The 25,128-nt window shown below is 46.0% G+C and overlaps 1 protein-coding gene across 1 annotated transcript; it reads left to right on the forward strand.

Annotated features, from left to right (window-relative positions):
* Positions 1-1,857: 1,857 nt before the first annotated feature.
* LOC143934490 (nicotinamide N-methyltransferase-like) lies at positions 1,858-24,084 on the forward strand. Its single transcript, XM_077458149.1, has 3 exons — positions 1,858-2,142; positions 17,045-17,252; positions 21,698-24,084. Exons 1-3 carry the CDS (start codon positions 1,992-1,994, stop codon positions 22,134-22,136), a joined length of 798 nt encoding a protein of 265 aa, XP_077314275.1. The 5' UTR covers positions 1,858-1,991; the 3' UTR covers positions 22,137-24,084.
* Positions 24,085-25,128: the final 1,044 nt, after the last annotated feature.

Below are 25,128 nucleotides of genomic sequence, written 5' to 3' on the forward strand. Positions count from 1 at the left end.
CATGATGCTCAACATAAGTAAAGGTACCCCCTGTTCCCTGGTAATTAACTCTGTTCTGGGTGCCCAGCCTAGCCCACTCCTACATGTCCGTGAATATCGAGTTGCTGTACTGCCCAATACTATCACATTAACCACTTGCTTACTGGGCACTTAAACCCCCCTCAGTCCCAGACCAATTTTCAGCTTTCAGCGCTGATGCACTTTTAATGACAATTGCGCGGGCATACAACACTGTACCCAAATTAAATTTTTATCATTTTTTTTCCCACAAATAGAGCTTTCTTTTGGTGGTATTTAATTACAGCTGCGAGTTTTATTTTTTGCTAAACAAACAAAAAAAATGCAAAAAAAAAAAAATCATGTTTAATAGTTTGTTATAAAATTTTGCAAACAGGTCATTTTTCTCCTTCATTGAAATGCGCTGATAAGGCTGCACTGGTGGGCACTGATAGGCATAGTTAAGGCGGCACTAATAGGCACAGATAAGGTGGCACCGATAGGCACACATAAGGCAGTACTGATGGGCACAGATAAGGCGGCACTGATGGGCAAAGATGGGCACAGATAAGATGGCACGGATGGGTGGCACAGATGGGTGCCACTAAGGGGCACTGATAGGTACCACTGATAGATGGGACTGATAGGTGGCACTGCTGGGCGGCACTGATGGGCACTGGTAGATGACACTGATGGGCAGGGATATGTGGCACTGGTGTGCAGCACTGTTGTTGAGGCAGATTGAGGGCACTGATGGGTGGCACTGTGGGCACTGATGTGTGGCACTGTGGGCACTGCTGGGTGGCACTATGGGCACTGATGGGGGGCACTTTATTCCTGAGGTGGCACTGGCAGGGGGCAGGTGGGCACTGGTAAGCTGGCCGTGATCAGGACTGATGTCCCGATCACGCCCTCCGGTGATCGGCTCTTTTTTTTTTCTCCTTGCGCTGTCAGCACGAGGAGGAAAAATAGCCGATTACCTGCTCTATTGTATCACATGATCAGCTGTCATTGGCTGACAGCTGATCACGTGGTAAGGGGTCGGGATTGACCCCTTGCTCGGATCCGTGATCAGGGGAGTCTCATAGACTCGCCGATCACAGAGCGCGCCGCGCGCGCCCTTCAGGGGGCGCACAGGCCGCTCGTGCACGGGACGGCGTCAATAGACGTAGTCCCGGCAAAGGAGGTCCGCGCTGTAGCCGTCATTTGGCTATAGCGCGGGTCTCTAGTGGTTAAAATACTTTACCACTTCAGCCGGTCTCCACGTGAAGTCTCGTCGATCGTGGGCAGTGTGCCTGGACCACTGAATGAATGAATGAATGAGTGACTTGTATAGCGCTACCTATGCGAACTGAATCGCCTCAGGGCGCTTTCTTGCCACCAGAGTCGATCTGTGGCTTTTTGCGTGGTCCTTTACCCCGTAAGGCCCTGACATGCACCTCACTAATCTTGAAAGAATATCAGTTCTGTTTGATAAGAAGGAAGACTACTAATTCCTGGCCTGCAGAGTTTGACCTCCTATCTTGGGCCATCCATTTGTTGAGATGATGTTTTTCCTCCCAATCTACAGATCTTTCCATATGCCGGTTCACTTACCTTGTGTTTGGGCATTGGGGCTACAATATAAACGCCAAGTATGCTGACATTCAATAGAACTAAAGAAACTGCTTGGATAACTAGTGAAACAAGATCAGCATTACAGAACAAATCCAGATATCTGTAATTAACTTCTACGAGCTCAACTAATAAACCATGCGTGCAAGTTTGTGATTTGTTATTGTGGAATGAAGCCAATTTTTGTAGGTGTTTCCACCATCTATCGCTGTGCTGGCAGACTCACAGCATTTTGAAGATGTAATTGATAACAATAATTAAACATAAACTTCCCATTTATCTCTTTATTCCGAAGTATTACATTCCCCGTTTCAGTTGCAGTCCACTGCATTTAATAGAATCAAGCTTCCTTTACTCTCATAGACAGAAGATAGATCAGCATGGAGACTCCATACACATCATCTCAGACCTACATTGATGAGTTTGACCCTGTGGATTACTACAGAACATACTATCACCCTGAAGAAGGAGCTATGACTGGAGAATGGCTTCATTTTGCATTGAGGAATTTTCATGAAATCTTCACTTCAGGTAAAGAAACACGGATTTATTGCTGCAGAAATGAGCACACAAAAAAGCTGCACTTAACTCTTTTACTGCCACGGCTGTATGTTGCGCTGTACAGCCATTGGGTCGCTTCCACATATCCTGGTGAGTATTAACTCCCCCCCCCCCCATTCCCGTGTACGCCTCTGCCATGTCTCCCCGACTCCTCTCGCCCGGGACTGGCATGGCGTGTGCTGCCAGGTAGAGTGGAGGAGGGGGATTAGCAAGGTTGTTCACACTTTCACTTTCAAGTCCTGGTGTCACTTGCTGGGGAAAAGGCTGATGGAGTTCGATCTGCAATACATTAGATTCATTGGGGAACAGATGAGACATCAGGGGTCTTCTTATGCCCCGTACACACGAGCGGACTTTTCAACATCCAAAGTCCGAAGGACCGAGTCCGTCAGACTAGCCGATCGTGTGTGGGCTGCAACGGACTTTTGATTCGCCAAAGTCTGACGGACTTTAGAAATGAAGCATGCTTCAAATTTTCCCGACGGAACTCCGCCGGACCCGGTCCCCTTCGAAAACTCCGCTCGTGTGTATGCTACTCCGACGGACTAAAACCGACGCTAGGGCAGCTATTGGCTACTGGCTATGAACTTCCTTATTCTAGTCCAGTCGTACGTCATCACGTTCGAATCCGTCGGAGTTTAGTGTGATTGTGTGTGGCCAAGTCCGTTCGGCCGAAAAGTCTGTCAGAACTCCGTCGGAATTCCAGCAGAACTCCGACGGAACTCCTTTGGAAGTCTGTCGGACTTAAGTCCGCTCGTGTGTACGGGGCATTAGGGTTGCCACCTGTCCAGGATTCACCCGGACAGTTCGGGTTTGGAATCCTGTGTTCCGGGTTTCAGACAGCCTGAAACCCGGACACATTATTTAGACTGGACTATGGCTTCCCAGCAGGGTTGCTGGCTGCAGTTGTGTAAGCTGAGAGTGTGTGTTACACTTTCTTCACACATACAGATGGGAGAGGAGAGAGGGCTCGATCTGCACCTCTTCCTCTCACTCCTACTCCTCTGTGTCTGCCCACACTCCAATCTCCAGGGTTGTAGCTCAGCAAAGGAAAGTGCGGGCTGGAAATATGAAGTCTAGCAGCCTCAGATACATCTTGACGATAGGTGCTGACTGCCAAGGGGTGAGTGAGCTCACCATCCATCCCTGTCTGTGACTGAAGTCTCCCCCCTTCTTTCTCCTGCCTCTGACTGAGTACACTAATTTAAATCAGGGTTCTCAGAGCACCCCTTACATCAGAGTTCCCCTTTACACCAGAGGACACAGTGTTCCCCCTTACTTCAGAGTCCTCTCCATACATTAGAGTTCTCAATGTTCCCCATTAAATCAGAGTTCCCAGAGCATCCCTTACATCAGAGTCTACAGAGCTCTCCCTTACAGTGTAAGGGAACTCTGCGGATTCCGATGTAAAAGGGGAACTCTGCAGATTCCGATGTAAAAGGGGAACTCTGCAGATTCCGATGTAAAAGGGGAACTCTGCGGATTCCGATGTAAAAGGGGAACTCTGCGGATTCCGATGTAAAAGGGGAACTCTGCAGATTCCGATGTAAAAGGGGAACTCTGCGGATTCCGATGTAAAAGGGGAACTCTGCGGATTCCGATGTAAAAGGGGAACTCTGCGGATTCCGATGTAAAAGGGGAACTCTGCGGATTTCGATGTAAAAGAGGAACTCTGTGGATTCCGATGTAAAAGGGGAACTCTGTGGATTCCGATGTAAAAGGGGAACTCTGTGGATTCAGATGTAAAAGGGGGAATTTGCAGATTCAGATGTAAAAGGGGAACTCTGTGGACTCTGATGTAAAGGGGAACTCTGCGGATTCAAATGTAAAAGGGGGAATTTGCGGATTCAGATGTAAAGGGGAACTCTGCAGATTCAGATATAAAAGGGGAACTCTGTGGACTCTGATGTAAAGGGGAACTCTTGTGATTAACTTAATATGATTAGAAATGTTATTCAATTGCAAAATATATGTATAGTTTATACTATAAAAAAATAAATAATTGCTGTGCACCGCTAAAGTGTTCGGGTTTGACTTGAAGAAAAGGTGGCAACCCTAGATCTTCTAGACATGCATACTAGCAGGAAAACAGCTGGGGGAGTCAATGGGGGAGAAGGATCTGGGTGTTCTGGTAGATCATATACTTAATAAGAGGATGCAAGGCCAAGCTGCAGTTTCTAAAGCTACCAATATATCTTGTATAAAAAGCGGTAGAGACTAGAGAGAGAAAAAGATATAATTTTGCCTCTGTACAAATCATTAGTAAGGCTTCATCTGGAATATGCAGTTCAGTTTTGGGCACCAGTTTTCAACAAAATAAAGCATTGACACGTGGATTGATGGGTGAGTTGGCTTTGAATATTAAAAGTGAAATTGTAAGCATATCCAGTTTGTGGTGACCGGATGCAGCTTAGTTACACTTTAACCACTTGCCGACCAGCCACCATTATACTGCGGCAGGTCGGCAATCCCGTGAGCCGTCGTAGCTATACGTCAGCTCCTTTAACCACTTGCTTACTGGGCACTTAAACCCCCCTCAGTCCCAGACCAATTTTCAGCTTTCAGCGCTGATGCACTTTGAATGACAATTGCGCGGCCATACAACACTGTACCCAAATGAAATTTTTATCATTTTTTCCCACAAATAGAGCTTTCTTTTGGTGGTATTTAATTACAGCTGGGAGTTTTATTTTTTGCTAAACAAACAAAAAAAGATGCAAAAAAAAAAAATCATGTTTAATAGTTTGTTATAAAATTTTGCAAACGGGTCATTTTTCTCCTTCATTGAAGTGCGCTGATGAGGCGGCACTGATGGGCTGCATTGGTGGGCACTGGGCTGCATTGGTGGGCACTGATAGGCTGCACTGGTGGGCACTGATAGGCATAGTTGAGGCGGCACTAATAGGCACAGATAAGGCGGCACCGATGGGCACAGATAAGGCGGCACTGATGGGCACAGATGGGTGGCACGGATGGGTGGCACGGATGGGTGGCACGGATGGGTGGCACGGATGGGTGGCACGGATGGGTGGCACGGATGGGCACTGATAGGTGGCACTGATAGGTGGCACTGCTGGGCACTGATGGGCGGCACTGCTGGGCACTGGTAGATGACACTGATGGGCACGGATAAGTGGCACTGGGGTGCAGCACCTTTGAGGCAGATTGTGGGCACTGCTGGGTGGCACTGTGGGCACTGCTGGGTGGCACTGACGGGGGGCACTTACTTTTTAAACATTTGGCACTGCAGGGGGCAGGTGGGCACTGGCAGGGGGCAGGTGGGCACTAGCAGGGCTGGCCTTGATCGGGACTGATGTCCCGATCACGGCCGCCGGTGATCGGCTTTTTTTTTTTCTCCTCACGCTGTCAGCCGATCACAGAGCGCAACTCGCCGATCACAGAGCGCGCCGCGCAGGCCGCTCGTGCACGGGACGACGTCAATAGACGTAATCCCGGCAAAGGAGGTCCGGGCTGTAGCCGTCATTTGGCTATAGCGCGGATCTCAAGTGGTTAAGCGTCATAGCAGGTGAACGATCGCTGGCGTGAGAGGCAGAACAGGGATGTGTGTGTATAAACACACAAATCTCTGTTCTGTTTGGAGAGGAGATGCAGATCATGTGTTCCTAATAGCTAGGAACCACGATCTGTCAACTCCTATAGTCAGTCCCCTCCCCCTACAGCTAGAACACACAGTCAGGGAACACAGTTAACCCCTTGATCGCCCCCTAGCGTTAACCTCTTCCCTGCCAGTGACATTTATACCGTAAACAGTGCATTTTTATAGCACTGATCGCTGTATAATTGTCAATCGTCTCAAAAATGTGTCAAAAGTGTCCGCCATAATGTCGCAGTCATGATAAAAATCGCAGATCGCCGCCATTACCAGTAAAAAAAAAAAATAATAATAAAAATGCCATAAATCTATGCAATATTTTGTAGACGCTATAACTTTTGCGCAAACCAATGAATATAAGCTTATTGCGATTTTTATTACCAAAAATATGTAGAAAAATACATATCGGCATAAACTGAGAAAAAAATTGGATATTTATTAAAGCAAAAATTAGAAAAAACGTTTTTTTGTTTTTCAAAATTGTCGCTCTTTTTTGTTTATAGCGCAAAAAAAAAACCCAGCAGAGATGATCAAATACCACCAAAAGAAAGCTTGTACTTGTGGGGAAAAAGGACGTCAATTTTGTTTGGGTACAGCGTCGCACCACTGCGCAATTGTCAGTTAAATTGAAGCAGTGCCGTTTCGCAAAAAGTGCTCTGGTCATTGAGCAGCCAAATCTTCCGGGGCGGAAGTGGTTAAACCACGTAATTACACTTTTAAGTGTAATTTCACAAAGTTTTATGATATGCTCTAAAAAAAATCCTTGCTATTATCACTTCACATATGTATACATGGTAAGCCTCCCCACAATGCTTTAGGTCCAAGACTCCACTCAGACCTAACATCTTGGAGAAGCTAATCATCAGGGATGAGGTAGATGGGAACATTTCTATATAAACGCATGCAATCTCCTTGTAGCGCTTACTGTATTTATCGGAGTATAACACGCACCTTAATTTTAAGAGGGAAGTTTCAGGAAAAAACCGTACATTTTAAGCTTTGAAACAAAAAAAGGGTCAGTGCCTATCAATGCAGCCTTATCAGTGCCACTACCCATATGCAGCCTCACTAGTGCCCATCAATGCAGCCTTTATCAGTGGACATCTGCAGCCTCACAATTACCCGTCAATGCTGCCTGATCAATTCCCATCTTCAGCCTCACCATTGCCCATCTGCAGCCTGATCAATGCCCATCTGCAGCCCCACCATTGCCATCCGTTCAGCTTGATCAATTCTCATCTGCAGCCTCACAAGTGCCATCAATGCAGCCAAATCAATGCCCATCCGCAGCCTCACAAGTGCCATCAATGCAGCCTGATCAATGCCCATCTGCAGCCTCAAAATTGCCCATCAATGCAGCCTGATCAATGACCATCTGCAGCCCCACCATTGCCATCCATTCAGCTTGATCAATTCTCATCTGCAGCCTCACAAGTGCCATCAATGCAGCCAAATCAATGCCCATCCGCAGCCTCACAAGTGCCATCAATGCAGCCTGAACAATGCCCATCTGCAGCCTCACTTTGGATTACTGCTGCCTCGGAGGGGACAGGGAGGGGGGCTGGACAAGCGCCGTCAGATTACATACAGTTAGAATCTCCTGTTTACTTAGCGGCCTCTAACCACCCCAATACATTGCAGTTACACCCCCTTCCTGACCAGACCAATTTTCAGCTTTCAGCGCTCTCACAGTTTGAATGACAATTACTCAGTCATGCAACACTGTACCCATATTAAACTTGCATCCTTTTTTCCACACAAATAGAGCTTTCTTTTAGTGGTATTTAATCACTAGTGAGTTTTTTATTTTTTGTGCTATAAATAAAATAAAACGTAAATTTTGTGAAAAAAATGCCTTTTTCTTTGTTTTTGTCATAAATTTTTGCTAATTAGTAATTTTTCTTCATACATTTTGGCCAAAATGTATACTGCTACATATCTTTGGTAAAAATAACCCACATTATTGTATATTATTTGGTCTTTGTGAAAGTTATAGAGTCTACAAACTATGGTGCCAATCGCTGAAAATTGATCACTTCTGATCAGGCCTTCAGTACATCAGGTGAGTCTCATTTCTTGAGACACTAACAAGTCAGGAAAGTACAAATACCCCCCAAATGACCCCTTTTTACAAAGTAGACATTCCAAGGTATTAGGTAAGTAGCATGATGAGTTTTTTTAAGTTGTCATTTTTTCCCACAATTCTTTGCAAAATGAAGATTTTTTTTTTTATTATTATTTTTTTTTACAAAATTGTCATATTATCAGGTTATTTCTCACACACAGCATATGCATACAACAAATTACACCCCAAAATACATTCTGCTACTCTTCCCGAGTACGGTGATATCACATATGTGAGACTTTTACACAGCCTGGCCACATACAGAGCACCAAAATTGATGTAGTACCTTCAGACATTCTACGAGCAAAAATTACACATCTCATTTCTCATCCACCTATTACACTTTTGAAGGCCCTGGAGTACCAGGACAATGGAATTTCCCATAAAATGACCCCATTTTGGAAAGCAAACACCCCAATGTATAATCTGTGAGGCATAATGAGTCTTTTGAATGGTTAATTTTTTTCCAGAAGTTTTTGGAATATGTGGAAAAAAATTAAAACGCATTTTTTTTTACACAAAATTGTCAATTTATGAGATATTTCTAACACATAGCATGTATATAGCAAAAATTACAAGCCAAAACACATTCTGCTACTCTTCCCGAGTATGGCGATACCACATGTGTAGGACTTTTACACAGCCTGGCCACATAGAGAGGCCGAACATTGAAGTAGTACGTTCAGGCGTTCTAGGAGCATAAATGACACATCTCATTTCATTCCTACCTATCACACTTTTGAAGGTCCTGGACCACCAGGACAGTGAAATTACCCACAAAATGACCCCATTTTGGAAAGCAAACATCCCAACGTATATTCTATGAGACATGGGCTGCAAATAGGTACTGGGGTACTCTGATGGGCTGGAGATAGGTACTCGGGTACTCTGATGGCCTGGTGACAGGTACTCGGGTACTCTGATGGCCTGGTGACAGGTACTCGGGGTACTCTGATGGCCTGGTGACAGGTACTCGGGGTATTCTGATGGCCTGGTGACAGGTACTCGGGTACTCTGATGGCCTGGTGACAGGTACTCGGGTACTCTGATGGCCTGGTGACAGGTACTCGGGTACTCTGATGGCCTGGTGACAGGTACTCGGGGTACTCTGATGGCCTGGTGACAGGTACTCAGGGTATTCTGATGGCCTGGTGACAGGTACTCGGGTACTCTGATGGCCTGGTGACAGGTACTCGGGTACTCTGATGGCCTGGTGACAGGTACTCGGGTACTCTGATGGCCTGGTGACAGGTACTCTGATGGCTTGGTGACTGGTATTTGGGTACTCTGAAGGGCAGTGACAGGTACTCATATGGACTGTGACAGGTACTCAGATGAACTGTGACAGGTGCTTGGGTACTCAGATGAACTGTGACAGGTACTTGGGTACTCAGATTAACTGTGACAGGTACTCGGGTACTCAGATGAACTGTGACAGGTACTCGGGTACTCAGATGAACTGTGACAGGTACTCGGGTACTCAGATGGACTGTGACAGGTACTCGGGTACTCAGATGGACTGTGACAGGTACTCGGGTACTGAGATGAACTGTGACAGGTACTCGGGTACCCTGATGTGCCGGGACAGGTACTCGGGTACCCTGATGTGCCGTGACAGGTACTCGGGTACCCTGATGTGCCGTGACAGGTACTCGGGTACCCTGATGGGCCGTGACAGGTACTCGCCGTGACAGGTACTCGGGTACTCTGATGGGCCGTGACAGGTACTCGGGTACTCTGATGGGCCGTGATAGGTACTCGGGTACTCTGATGGGCCGTGACAGGTACTCGGGTACTCTGATGTGCCGTGACAGGTACTCGGGTACTCTGATGGGCCGGGACAGGTACTCGGGTACTCTGATGGGCCGGGACAGGTACTCGGGTACTCAGATGAACCGGGACAGGTACTCGGGTACTCAGATGGACCGGGACAGGTACTCGGGTACTCAGATGGACTGGGACAGGTACTCGGGTACTCTGATGGGCTGTGACAGGTACTCAAATACTCTGATGGACTGTGACAGGTACTCTGATGGACTGTGATTGACAGGTACTATGAGGGGTGGTGACAGGTCCTCTTTATTGCGGGGGGGGGGGGCAATCAGTGTGATTGGTGTACACTAAGCGGTAACAAGATGTTACCGCAATCTCCTCCTCACACACGATCGGTGTGTGAGGGGGAGAACAACCCGGTAACATCTCGTTACCGCGGTTTGTTTACATTTTAGTGATCGGCTGTGAAAGGATCACAGCCGATCACGTGGGTAAACAGCCGGCCAATGGCTGTTTACCAGCGTCGGTGACGAGCAGTGTTCCCGGGGAACACGCCGCCACCGACGCGATCGCGCGCATGCGCCGTGCACAGCCTGGGTGTGACCATCTGTGATCGGCCGTGACTTCATCACGGCCGATCACGTGGTAAACAGCCATTACCAATGGCTGTTCTCCCCCTTCGGTGGCGAGCGGTGTCTCCGTGACACGCCGCCACAGAAGAAACAGGGATGCGCGCGCACGATCGCGCGCATTCCCTGTTTAAACGGGAGGACGTCATATGACGGCCTCCCACCACAATAGGTGCGCCGCCTGGCCATCATTTGATGGCCGGCGGTCGGCATCTAGTTAATACAAAGTCCCACCTCCTGGAACGGCTTCTATGATAGACAGAACATTGGTCCAATGTTGGCCCAGGAGACAGGACTTCCTATTACAGTATCAGCGTATAACACACACACACACACACTATTTGCATTTGATTTTCAGGCGTGTCATATGCCGATAAATATGGTACTTGTGAATGTAAGGAAAGAACAGGTCCTTAGCAAAGAAAACTGAGAAACCATTGCTGCCTATCTGGCATGGGGTCTCATATCACTATTACACTCAAACCCCCAACAGCACAGTGGCTCTCAGTTTAGTAATTTTGCCCTGCAGCACTGGGTCATTGGTTAAAATCCCAATTGGGCACTAGACTCATGGAGTTTGTATGTTTTCCCTTGCTCGGGTGGGTTTCCTTCCACACTCCTAATACCCGCTGGTAGGTAATTTAGGCTGGGTATGTATATGTATACATGTATGATAAGTTCCTTACAGTTTCATCACTCCACAAAAAAAATTCCCAGTAGCATTGCGGTTTGCCAAAATGCTCTTTAGCAAATTTCAGGTGCGCAACCATGTTTATTTTTTTTGGAGAGCAGCGGTCTTCTCCATGGTGTTTATCCATGGACAGCCTGTCTGTTCAAAAACGTACGTATGGTAGACTTATGAACAGGGATGTTTGCCAGTTTCAGTGATGACTTCAAGTCATAGTGTCTACTGGATACTGGCTTGTCAGTGTTAGGCCCTTTTACATAAGTGGACCGATCGAGGCCACCTGTCAGTATTTCAGGCGGACTCAATCAGACCATTCATTGTCCTCTACGGAGTGGCAGGTGTAACATGTGTCACTTTACATCCACCAATACCCAATCTGATCTAGTTCGCTAAAAACAGACAGATGGCGATCCATTCCCCACCCTTCTACTGGGTCGGATGGCAAGTGGGTATAAACAGACAGGCGATCCGTTTACATCCGGCTGTGTCTGCTCTGCATTAGTAACTTTGTACAATGCATCTTCTGCCATAATATGCCATACATCATTCAAATATAATGTGATGTACTTTTATCTCACATGCATAATGCTAGTTTCCTTATTTCTCCCTCTGTTTTTCAGCTCTACAAATACTGTGAATCATATAAAATATACAGGTGATGACCTCGAGTCCTGATTTTCTGTGTTGCTACACTTCATTTCTTTGGCATGATATAGTGTTGTTTTTCCCACTTCCGTTTCATCGAAGCTCCCCGGTACACAGGGGCCCTCTGATGATTTGCTTTATCTCTGGGCATTTCCCCTAATTGGGTTGCAGTACCTTGTGTGGTCGATTGAATGGTTATTCCATCTGGTGCATGCGCAACCACCTCCGTCCATCTTGCCAGTATGTCATGGTTATGCAATAGTTTGTCTGCTTACCTGTTTCCATGTGTTCATCTAGAGACCAGCCGACCCTCACCTGTCTGCTTTTGTAATCCATCCTCTGGCATGGCTCCACCCTAGCTCCTATCAGGGACCTCTATATTAACCTGTGCACTGCAGGCCAACGCGGCTGATCAACCTTTGTGTGTTAGCTTCCTGTTACCTGCCGTGTGCTCTGCTGTTATTCCGTTACCGACTTTGGCGTGTCCTTGACTATCCCTGTTTGCCTGTGATCCTGACCTTTTGGCGTGTCCCTGACTATTCCTGTCTGCTTGTGGCCCTGACCTTGGCTTTGTCCCTCACCATCTCTATCCTCCTGTTGCCTACTGTGGGTTTGAGCTGGGGGACCCTGGGGGTCGCAACCTGGAGCAAGTTGCAGCCAAGTCCATCCTCACCACTCGAGGCTATGTGAACACCTGCTGGCTCATAGACTCCACTCCCCAGGGAATCTTACGCTCTAACCCCGGTGGGATCCATCTTGGTGTTCTGGCGGCCCTGCCTTCCTATCACCTTGACCCCCGTCCGCAGCAGTCAGCCGTAGGGTCCACAACCTTGCGGTGCACTCCTAATCCCTATGGGGTGCATCTGTCACCTGGCCTCAAGGTGACCTGACACAGTACTTGCCGCCCACTTGCTGGCTCAAATTAGTTGATGCAAAAGTGAATACACCTCACAACAAAAACAATTACATCGAGTATTTTGCATGACCTCCATGATTTGTAAGGACAGCACCAAATCTTCTAGCCTAAGCATGGAATGAACAAGTTGGCAACATATTGCAACATCTTTCTTTTTCCATTCTTTAAGAATAACCTCTTTCAGAGCCTGGATACTGGATGGAGAGTGATGTTCAGCTTGTCTCTTCAGAATTCCCCATAGGTGTTCGATTGGGTTCAGATCAGGAGACATACTTGGTCGCTGAATCATGTTTACCCTGTTCCTCTTCAGAAATGCAAGTTAACTTATGCCGCGTACACACGACCAGACTTATGTCCGACAGACTTTCGAAGGAGTTCTGCCGGAGTTCTGACAGAGTTCAGACGGACTTTCCGAATGAGGGGACTTGGCCACACACAATCACACCAAACTCCGACGGATTCGAACTTGATGACGTACGACTGGACTCGAATAAGGAAGTTCATAGCCAGTAGCCAATAGCTGCCCTAGCGTCGGTTTTAGTCCGTCAGACTAGCACACACACGAGCGGATTTCTGGGTCCGGCAGAGTTCTGGCGGAAAAATTTGAAGCATGTTCCATTTCTAAAGTCTGTCAGACTTTTGCGAATCAAAAGTCCGTTGCAGCCCACACACGATCGAATAGTCTGCCGGAATCATTCCGTCAGACTTTGGATGTTGAAAAGTCCGCTCGTGTGTACGGGGCTTTAGATGTGCGTTTTGGATGATTTTCATGTTGGAAAAGTGCATGGAGTGATGGTAAGCATCTTCTCTTTAGAGCAGTACATCTGTGAATTCATCATGGTACCATCAATGAGGCCTCATGCACACTGGACGTTTTTTGACATTTTTACAGCAGCTGTTTTTGGCTTTAGACTTTTTTTTTTTTTACAGTCAATAAACTCCCCATCATGTTATCCTATGTGTCCATGCACAGGCTCTTATCAGCTGTTTCTGGCTTTAAAAAACCCCCAAAACTATTGAGTTCTGAGAGGAGTTTTGCCATCATGGAGGAGGGGAAGAGGACTCCGGTGGTAACCTGTGAAGCTCTGGTGAACTCCATGCCCAAGAGGGTTAAGGCAGTGCTGGAAAATAATGGTGGCCACACAAAATATTGACACTTTGGGCCCAATTTGGACATTTTCACTTGGGGTGTACTCACTTTTGTTGCCAGTGGTTTAGACATTAAAGCGGGAGTCCGCAGTTTTTCTTTTTTTTTTAAGCCAGCAGCTACAAATACTGCAGCTGCTGACTTTTAAAATAATGACACCTACCCGCCCAGCGTGCCCGCGATGTCGGCACCCAAAGCCGATCTCTCGATCGTCTCTCGGGTGCTGCCTTGCGGCTTCATTTCCCGGTTCCCTACTGCGCATGCGCGAGTCGCGCTGCGCAATAAGGATGGTCCCCGCTGTCTCTGGGATCCGTGTGTTTCCCAGCAGGCAGTGGGGGACCTTCGGAAAGGGGCGTAGATTCTGCGGAAAGGGGCGTAGCTTCTGAAAATATCTATGCCGGAAGTGGGTGCAGATACCTGTACTGTACAGGTACCTGCACCCCCACCCCCTCCCCCCTGAAAGGTGCTAATTGTGGCGCTGGAGGGGGGGGAGGGTTGCAATATGAGGGGTGCATAGGTGTGTGCGCGCAGGGTGTGCCTGGCTACACCCTAATGCCCAAGCACACCCCAGGGCTTTTTTGCTGGCAGGATCTCCATTCTGGCACCTCTGCTGATGGACAATGGGAACGCTGTGACTGTGCGAGTGGGACGTTTTTTTAATTTGGCTGTATAACTTCTGTAAGTGCAGACACTGAATGTGGAGTGAGCAGGCAAGCAGCCGCATTTTCCGATGCTACTTCTATAGTTCCGGCTACTGCAGCCTGACAGCTGAATATCACTCCGCCGCCTGTTTTCATGGATGCTATATCCACAACTATAGAGGTAGCATCGGGGCTGGATAAACCCCACTGTTTTTAAACAAGACCTGCCCGCTACCACCGCGGGGCTTCCAGTCCACCACTGCCGTGTGTGTGTGTGTGTGTGTGTGTGTGTGTGTGTGTGTGTGTGTGTGTGTGTGTGTGTGTGTGTGTGTGTGTGTGTGTGTGTGTGTGCGCGCGCGCGCGCGCCTCTGCAGCAGGCAGGGAGAGAGGGGGGTGTAGTGCTTTTCATCTATCCTCTGAATTCTTTCATTTGCTGTATTGAAAAGCTAGTAAGAAGTGTGCATCACTGTTCACATGTTCAGGAATGTTCTTCCCATCACATGAATATATACCAACATGCTCTTTGGTTCCCAGTCACTATGCAATGTTCTGTATCCGAAGTCCAGGATATGTCATGGGTAACCAGCCGTGCTAACTTAATGGCATCCTACTGTAGTAATAGCCTTACAAGGGCCTAATTAGAGGGTGTAAGTATATATCCTGTGTAAATATCATCGCATCTCCTGCAGGGAATAAATATTGACCCCCCTGTCTTGAGGATTAGTAATGCCGTGTACACACGGTGAGACATTCGGACAGAAAAAGTAAAACGGAATCATTTTATCGGATATTCCGATAGTGTGTGAGCTTCAGCTGACTTTTTTTTTTCTCAAAAATTCTGACGGACCTAGAAATAGAACATGTTTCAATTTCTATCGGGAAAACCATTTGTCTTTATGCTGTTCTGAAGAACCAAAAACGACGCAAGGGCAGCTATTGGCTACTGGCTATTGAACTTCCCTTTCTAGTCCTGTCGCACGTGTTGTAGGTCACCGCGTTCTAAACGATCGGACTTTGGTGTGATCGTGTGTAGGCAAGACCATTTCAGCGGAAAAACCGCCTGAGTTTATTCTGATGGGAAAAAAAACGGTGCTGTGTACGCGGCATAAGTCATTCTCTGGTAAATGTGGCTGCTAATTGCACATTCATACTTTCTTGGGTTGAATCACTCAGTCGGCAGATGCTGCCAAGCACAAAAATAATTAAATAGGATTTGAATATTAACCTGAACTTATATATTTATGTTTAAACCCCAAAAAAATAAAAAAATATGTGTGTGTGTGTGTGTAAAAATAAATATATATATATATATATATATATATATATATATATATATATTACATATACAATTAAAACTATATGAACACCCTGGCTTGTCAGCAAAAAAGTATATCTATCTATCTATCTATCTATATATATATATATATATATATATATATATATATATATATATATATATATATATATATATGCACTTTTTTGCTGACAAGCCAGGGTTCATTTAGTTTTACTTAGTTTCATAGTTAGTAAGGTTGAATAAAGACACCAGTCCATCCAGTTCAACCTGAGTGAGTGTCTACCCCTATCCCTGTACATTGCACACTCACATCGGTCCCTACACTCAAGGAGCCCACAATCTAAGGTCCCCATTCATATACTAGGGCCAATTTTTGGACAGAAGCCAGTTAACCTACCTGCATGTCTTTGGATTGTGGAAGGAAACCGGAGTACCCAGAGGAAACCCACGCAGGCACAGGGAGAACATGCAAACTCCAGGCAGGTAGAGTCTTGGTTGGGATATATATATATATATATATATATATATATATATATATATATATATATATATATATATATACTGTAATTACAGACGCACGTGTGTTTGAGCTTTGGTTTGAGGTGCACACCCTAATGCAATAGGCTGTGCACGCCTATGGAGGGGGTGTACTCACTTTTGTGAGATACTGCATTTGAAAATGGTAATATTGGAAAGTGATCCAAATTCTCACCTCTTGTCAGCTCCCATTTTAAATGGAGAGGTGGAGATGACCGAGTACAACACCCAACCAATAGATTAAAAGGGAATTCCAGCTTAATCCTAGCTACTCCTAAAACTGTCCCCTCCTAGCACCCGTGCTTACTAATGTGACAAATAGATGTGTATACTTATAAATTATCAGACCGCTCCGGTCCAGTCACATGGTCCTGCTCTCCTGTTTCAATGCCATTAAAGCCTAGGGGTGACGTCACCGCTTCAGGCTTCACTAGCCATTGTCAGAGCGCTCTCTCCTCTCCCCTGCAGTGCTTCACTAGCCATTGTCAGAGCACTCTCTCCTCTCCCCTGCAGTGCTTCACTAGCCATTGTCAGAGCGCTCTCTCCTCTCCCCTGCAGTGCTTCACTAGCCATTGTCAGAGCACTCTCTCCTCTCCCCTGCAGTGCTTCACTAGCCATTGTCAGAGCACTCTCTCCTCTCCCCTGCAGTGCTTCACTAGCCATTGTCAGAGCGCTCTCTCCTCTCCCCTGCAGTGCTTCACTAGCCATTGTCAGAGTGCACTCTCCTCTCCCCTGCAGTGGTGCTGGCTGACACAGAGGAGCAGGATCATGCGTCTGGTCCAAAGCAGCCTGAAAAAAGGCCAGTTTACAAAGTTTTCTACATTTAAAAAATTGTAATCCACAGTGGTTTTTTTTTTTAAGGTGGTGTTAAAGGAGACCTATTAATTGACTTTGGGGCTGGACCTGCAATTTATCAGCTTCTCTCTGCTTGCAAAAATTTCAACAATATCATCACTTCCGACTTTCTTGAACAAAACCGAATAGAGCTACAGAAATGGCTGAGGAATGATCCAGATGCATTTGACTGGACTCCGATGGTCAAGTTTGTCTGTGAACTGGAAGGTAATAGGTAAGTTACACGTGTCAGTGGGATTAGAATAATGTGCCTATGAAACAGCAGTTCTGTCTTTTTCTCTGACTGCTTTCTCCCTCTCTTTCAATTTCTGAAGCAGGCATGGGGGGGGGGGGGGGTGATAGTTGGGGACTCCAGCAATCCAATATCTGCATCTTATTTCCAAAGTTTTCACAGGAGCAGGAGGCAGCTGATGGCCACCAATGTAGGTGAGAACCTTGTCCTACAGGGGTGCCCAACCTTTTGAAGAGCGAGGGCCACTTAAGTGAATTGGTAACTGGTCACGGGCCACAATGAGCGGAGCGGGAGGGTGACAGGTCCCTGTCCACAGACACAGCCCACTCTACTCTATGGGCCCTCTGCTCCAATCCGATTCGTCCAGACGGAAGGGGCAGATCCCTTTCTATTTTTTATTTTAGGTAGGCGGGTGTAAACAGACACAAGTCCGTTTTACATCTGCTGCTCCATAGAGGTGAATAGTAAGTCCGATTGGGTCTGACCAATCATGTGAAAGGCACCTAAGGCTGGTTTCACACTGACGCCCTGCTTTTTGCCCAAAGCGTGGGTGTAGTGCAGTGAACCTGTGGATTTTCTGTAGGTTAGCTGCACTTTGCCATAGACTTCTATTATATCTTGCAGGTGTGGCACACTTTCTGAAGGCCCAACAAACCCGCAGGTAATAACAGAAGTCTATGGTTCAATGCAGGTAACCCGCAGCTGCACTGCACCTGCAGATCAGTTTGAAAGAAGCCCAGTAACCACTGCAAAACAGATATATCCATATATACTGTGAATTTAGTAGTAAACTTACCTTTAATAACTGCCTTCCATTCTGGTACCGCTGGCTGTTGCTGTCCCAGGCGGAGTGCATTTGGTATCACTCTGCCTGCGACAGGAGTGGGCACTATACAAGAAGCATTGGCTTATGTGGCTCTGCTCCACAGCCACTTGCTTCCACTACCAGTGGCTTCAAACACAAAATTGCTGCTCTGGGATGGCTGGTCGGCAACCCGTGATCTGGGCTTGCCAACCTGCCATCTTAGAGCAGGAGGTCGAGGGCCACATCAGAGGGCTCCACGGGCCACATGTGGCCCCCGGGCCACTGGTTGGACACCCCTGTCCTACACTATCCTAGGGGAAAGTATTGGATTGACCACTGAACCTGAATGAGAACTCTCTAAAGGGTCCTGAACCTACAAGTTTGACACAAGCTAAATACAGAAAAAACTTAAAACCCCAGCTAAATGTAACAAAGCAAAAATAAATAGCTCATTAACCGCTTGCCAACAGGCTGACACCGATAAACGTCGGCAGAAGGGCAAGTACAGGCATATTAACGTACCTGTACATTGCTCTTTAAGAAGTGGTTTGTGGGCGCGTGCACACCGTAAGCTGCGTGAGTCGGATCGCGGGTCACACAGACTCGATGTCCACGGGGATACCCACGATCGTCTCACGGAGAGGAAGAACGGGGAAATGCTAATGTAAACAAGCATCTCCCCTTTCTGCCTAGTGACACTGATACTGATCACAGCTCCCTGTAATCGGGAGTGGTGATCAGTGTTGTGTCACACATAGCCCCCCCCACAGTTAGAATCAATCCCTAGGACACACTTAACCCCTACAGCGCCACCTAGTGGTAAAGCCCTTCACTGCCTGTCACATTTACACAGTAATGAATGCATTTTTAATCGCCATGATCGCTGTATAAATGTGAATGGTCCAAAAATAGCACCAAAAGTGTCCGATCTGTCTGCCTTAATGTCGCAGTCACAATAAAAATTGCTGATTGCCGCCATTACTAGTAAAAAAAAAAAATATTAATAAAACTATCCCCTATTTTGTAGACACTATAACCTTTGTGCAAACCAATCAATAAATGCTTATTGTGATTTTTTTTTACCAAAAATATGTAGAAGAATACGTATTGGCCTAAACTGAGGGGGGAAAAAAAATTTTATATATATTTTTGGGGGATATTTATTATAGCAAAAAGTAAAAAATAATGCATTTTTTTTCAAAACTGACGCTATTTTTTTGTTTATAGCGCAAAAAATAAAAACCGCAGAGGTCATCAAATACCACCAAAAGAAAGCTCAATTTGTGGGGAAAAAAGGATGTCAATTTTGTTTGGGAGCCACGTCGCACAACCGCGCAATTGTCAGTTAAAGTGACGCAGTGCCGAATCACAAAAAGTGCTCTGGTCTTTTGCCAGCCAAATGGTCCGGGGCTTAAGTGGGTAAAATAATACCCATGTTTGCTGCAGTATTCACTTTGCATTAAAGCGAAGTTGCAGCCAAAAATGGAACTTCCGCTTTTCCGAGTTCTCCCCCGTCCGGTGTCACATTTGGCACCTTTCAGGGGGGAGCAGATACCTGTATAACACAGGTATTTGCTGCCACTTCCGGCAATAGATTCTGTGGCGATCTATGCCATATCTGGCCTCTTCTCCACCCCCCCCCCCCCATGGTTTTCTGGGAGACACACAGGTCCCAGAAGACAGAAGGGACCAGTGGGATTGCGCATGCGCAGTAGGGAACCAGGCTGTGAAGGCGCAAGGCTTCAATTCCTGATTCCCTTACTGAAGAGAGCCGAGGGACAGATCGACTACGGGTGAGGACATGGCGGGTGCCCTGGACAGGTGAGTGTCTTAATATTAAAAGTCAGCAGCTGCAGTATTTGTAGCTGCTTACTTTTTCATGCAGTACTTTTTTCTACCAGCAGAAGTCCTCATTCTGATGGCCAGCATGATTTTTCTTCCTATCAGCATGCTGCTTGTCATGAAAGTTTTTTCGGCGTAGGGCTACCCCTTTAAGTCCATACCAGGTGACGGGGCCGGCGAGGTGTCGATCTCACCACCGAAGGTGGCGACATTGACTTCCTTCGCTAGTCCCGTCTACCTGGAGCCGCGATCAAAATGAACGGACTTTGCTCCATGTGTAGGCAAGTCCGTTCATTTCAAAAGTCCAGCCGTAGTCCGGCGGTTTGTCCGCCGCACCTAGTCCGCCGGAAAAGTTCAGTCATGTGTGGGCAGATCCGCTAGTTTTGAAGTCCAGCGGACCTCCGCTTCAAAGTCCGGAGGTTTGTCTGCCGGACTAAGTCTACCAGATAGTCCAATCGTGTGTACGCAGCATAAGGGAATCTAATCTCAGCTATGTTCTGTGCGGGGAGGAGGAGATCTGATCATTTCAATAGCTGTGCATTCCCCGCTGCACACTGTCCCCTCCCCCTGTCCGGGGAATTTTGATGAACAGATCACCTGTCCCAGGATTGGACGGGAGATCGGTCTATCAAAGTGCCCAGACAAAGAGGAGGGGCTGTATATGACGGCGCACGACGGGGAACACACAGCTATAGAAATGAAAGCTGTTATGTTCCCTGCGCTCTGATCATCCGGGCAGCGGCTCTTCCCTCTCTTCCACTCCGATCGGTGGGAGAACAGCTCCCATACAACCCACCTGCCGGAGTTGCTGCCCCGCTCCCAGGCAGCCAACATTCGCCAGCCCTCAAAATCCAGTCACAAAATGTGAGTAGGCAAGTGGAATTTTCGCGGGCTGGTATAGTGTATGGTGAGCTTTAAAGGGGTTGTAAACGTAAAAATAACAAACATGCCTATACTTACTTTCTCTGTGGAATAATTTTGCACAGAGCAGCCCCAATCTTCTCCTTCTAGGGTGCCGCACGGGCACGCCAGGCCCCTCCTCTTCATTGGGTGGGCCTGCTCCCGAGTCAGACAGCAGGACTCTACCCAACCCCCGACTCACATGTCACTGGATTTGATTGAATGGCTCCCGCTATCAATCTGTCCAATGAGGAGAGAGACAGTGGCTGGAGCCCTCTGCGTTCATGTACATCGCTGGATCGGATCAGGCTCAGGTAAGAAAAGGGGGTGAGGTCTGTGAGGAGCTTCTTGAGGCTTTACATCCACTTTAAAAACTTCCAGGAACACACTTCTCCTGTTTTCAACTACAGCTCTGCTCCACATAGACTGCTTGTGATCACTCAGCTCCTGCACACTCTGCCAAATGAGTGATCTATGCAAGATGAAGGAACCCAAAAAAATGATCACTATATATTTATTGAGAACAGATGATATATAGATGGATAATATTTGTATGGTAGCACAGAAGTGGGCGTGTGTGTATTGAGGGGGGGGGGGGCATGCAGGTGCAGGGCGTGTGTTATGAGGTACTAGTTTATACCAAATTTAGGATGGGGCAGGAAGTAATGGAGGGGGTTTCTATGAACACTCCAGGGGCTGAGGTAAGGCCTGTCCTAAAAGACAGAGAAAGCTTTTTATTTTCTGCAACAGAGGCACAATAATGGTATATTGGTACATAGAGGAGCTGGAGTTTGGGAAGAAAAAAAAAACAGGTGAACTTGGCCTTTAATGTTTGCAATCATTACACTAAAATAAAATAATCTATAGTCTTCTTTTTCAGTGACGATGAGAGCTGTAAGAGAAGGATAGAAAAAATAAGGAGAACAGTGACAAAGGTTCTGAAATGTGATGCTCTGAAGAAGAACCCATTTGACCCGGTGGAGATGCCACAAGCCGATTGCCTGATTAGTTGCCTCTGTTTAGAAGCACCCTGCAAAGATGTGGAATCTTTCACCAATGCTTTGAGAAATTTGAAGGCCCTAATTAAACCAGGGGGTCACATAATAATACAGAGTGCACTTAACTGTTCATACTATTATATTGGTAAAAAGAGATTCTCCTGCCTGCGCATCACTAAGGAAGAAATGGAGGCATCATTTAAAGAGGCTGGCTTTGAAATACTAAAAGTAAAGATCATTGCATGTACTGAAAACCCAAAGACAGATATTTATAATCAGGACAGCTATTATTTTGTCCATGCCCGTAAACCATGTTCCTAGGGCAAATGACCTATCAAGCATTTACACCCAGGTCTATGGCTAAGTTTGCACAGCAACAAAGAGCTCTATACTGCTCTGTCAGCTGTCCAATCCTGGGTACAGTAGGGGGCAGTGTGGTGCATGGTTCATCGCATCACACAGCTCCCTATTTATTTTAATTTTTTTTTATACAAATCTTTAGTTAAAATGTACAAAACACATACTTCATTCATGGTGCTGTTCAGCCGTGTGACGCGCTGCACTGCAGAACAGTTCTATCACATTCCGTACGGTGCACTGCGGCGTGACTGCATTTTAGCGCAGCCCTAGAAATCAATTATTTTCTATGTGTCCTTGCGGTGACAGACATTTTACAATGCAGTAAAATGACTGACACCACACACAGAATCGGCCCTTTAATTAGTAACTCTGCTGTTGCTTTCCAAATGGATGATAGAATCATCCATAGAGAGAGATCAAGGAACTTATTAACCAGTTCCCAGTAGACCGATAACTGCAGAGTGGGACATTTGTTGTTTCAGTTGGACATCATATGATGTCCTTCTGGAACTCACCTCACACGCACCCCACTGGCCACGCCTGGGGCGCGATCTGTCATGTTGGACACAACCAATGACAGATCACAGTACTGGGCTGCTGCCAGTACCATGTGCTCACTGTGACCAATCATAGCAGGTTACATGACAAATGTAAACAATGAATGCCTTTCATTCATGCCATTCATTGTGTACAATGGAGTTGCTAGCTGTGATTGGTCACAGTGATCACATGGTACAGACAGGGTCAATCAAAGTACTATGTTATAGGGATGGGCAATCACAGCTAATCACAACAATACACACTGAATGGATCAATTTAATTCAGTAAAAATTGTATCTTATAACTGAGAAATTCACTGGTATAAGCAATCAGAATGTAAAAAAATAAAATAAATTGTAAACAAAGTGTATCCACTTGCCGCCCGCCATATAGCAAAATGACGGCAGCAAAGTGGTTTCAATACCCTGACGTCATATGACATCTTCAGGATATTAAGCCCTTGGGTCTGACACACCGCAACTCCGATCTAAGTAAAGAGTCTCTGACAGAGACTCTTTAACACGTGATCAGCCGTGTCCAATCACGGCTGGTCACAGTGTAAACAGGAAGAGCCAGTGATCAGCTTTTCCTCACTCGCGTCTTATAGACGCAAGTAGAGGAGAGCCAATCGGCTGCTCCTCTGACAGGGGGGGGTCTGTGCTGATCAATTATCGACACTGCCCCCCGAAGGAAGTCCACACTGGACCACTAGGGATGCCACCAGACCACCACGGATGCCCACCACCAGGTATGGCACCCTAGACCACCAGGGATGCCAATCAGTGCCCACAATGGGCATCACCGATTGGCAGACATTATTGTTTGGCACTGATTGGCATCAGTACCATATATTACAGTATATTAGTGCCAACTATCAATGCCCATCTGTGCAGCCTATCAGTGCCCATCTGTACCGCTCATCCATGCCGCCTATCAGTGCCCATCCGTGCTGCCTATCTCTGCCCATTTGTGCCGCCTATCAGTGCCCATCCGTGCCGCATATCAGCGCCACCTATCAGTGCCGCATATTAGTGTCCATCATCAGTGCCCATCAATGCCACCTCATCGGTGCCCATCAGTGCAGTCCCATCATTAAAGGAGAAAACTTACTTATCTACAAGTTTTGTAACTGAAACAAATAAAAAATTTTTTCCAAATTTTCGGTAATTTTTTATTTGTTTAGCAGAAAATAAAAATCCCAGAGGTGATCAAATACAACCAAAATAAAGCTCTATTTGTGGGAACAAATTGATAAAAATGTAGTTTGGGTACAGTGTAGCATGACCGCGCAATTGTCATTCAAATTGTGACAGCGCTGAAAGATGAAAAATGGTCTGGACAGGAAGGTGTATAAGTGCCCAGTATTGAAGTGGTTAAAAAATGTAAAAATAAAATAAAAAAACAATAAAAAAAATCACTACTTTTTTTTTTTTTCCATAATGTCATTATTGGTCAGTGTCCCTGATAACCACCACAGCAGTTATATGATGACACTGTACTGCTCTGGTGATAGTATGTACAAAAAATAAAATTGTGAACATTTTTTTTTTTTTTTTAATTGCTTCATTTTCCAAAAAATTGTGGCAAAAAATGGCAACTTCAAAAAACTCCCAATGTTTTCCTAAATATCAAAAAGAGGTCATTCGGGGGTTATTTGTACTGTCCTGGCATTTTTAGGCCTCAAGAAATGATATAGGCCATCAGTAAATCAGGATTGATACATTTTCAGATACTGTATATAGCATAGTTTGTGGACTCTATAACTCTCCTACAGACTAAATAATCTACAGTACGGTACACTGATTTGGGTTTTTTTCACCAATGAAATTCAGCAGTATACATTTTGGCCTAAATGTACTACAATTATTATCTAATATAATCATTATCTATTTGCAGACTTTTATAACAGAAACAAAAAAAAACACTTTCTTTTTTCTTTTTTTTTATAAAAAAAAACAGGATTAAATACCACCAAAAGAAAGCTTTATTTGTGTGAAAAAAAAATATATAAATATTTCATATGGGTACAGTGTTGCATGGCCGTGCAATTGTCATTTAGAGTGCAACAGCGCTGAAAGCTGAAAATTGGCCTGGGCAGGAAGGGGTAAAAGTGCCTGATATTGAAGTGGTTAAAAGAGATCTTCTTTATTACACAACGTGTATAAAACATTGGTGGATTGAAGGTAATTTCATTACCTGATATGACTTATAAAAGTTGTATTGGCACAGGGACCGGTTGGTTCTGGGCACGCCAACCCCCAGACACTGGTGCTGTAGTATGTAGATGGAGCACAGGACATATATGTTTCTCCATGTGTCTCTTGCACTTGGTCTTATGATATTGCATGATCAAGCTAAGCAAATACATAGGGAAGTATCAATGTCCTGTGCACCAACTATTCAGTACAGCACC

The sequence above is a fragment of the Lithobates pipiens genome, unplaced genomic scaffold (genome assembly GCF_037356315.1).
Source record: "Lithobates pipiens isolate NorthernLeopardFrog02 unplaced genomic scaffold, aLitPip1_a1.2 Scaffold_27, whole genome shotgun sequence".
In the NCBI taxonomy this organism is placed as follows: domain Eukaryota; kingdom Metazoa; phylum Chordata; class Amphibia; order Anura; family Ranidae; genus Lithobates; species Lithobates pipiens.

Bases quoted from the DNA above. Each gene is read 5' to 3' on its own strand.
- LOC143934490 (XM_077458149.1), top strand. From the start codon at position 1,992: ATGGAGACTCCATACACATCATCTCAGACCTACATTGATGAGTTTGAC. The intron at 2,143-17,044 runs GTAAAGAAACAC...TTTTTTTTTAAG, and splicing joins TCATGAAATCTTCACTTCAG to GTGGTGTTAAAGGAGACCTA. The intron at 17,253-21,697 runs GTAAGTTACACG...CTTCTTTTTCAG, and splicing joins TGTGAACTGGAAGGTAATAG to TGACGATGAGAGCTGTAAGA.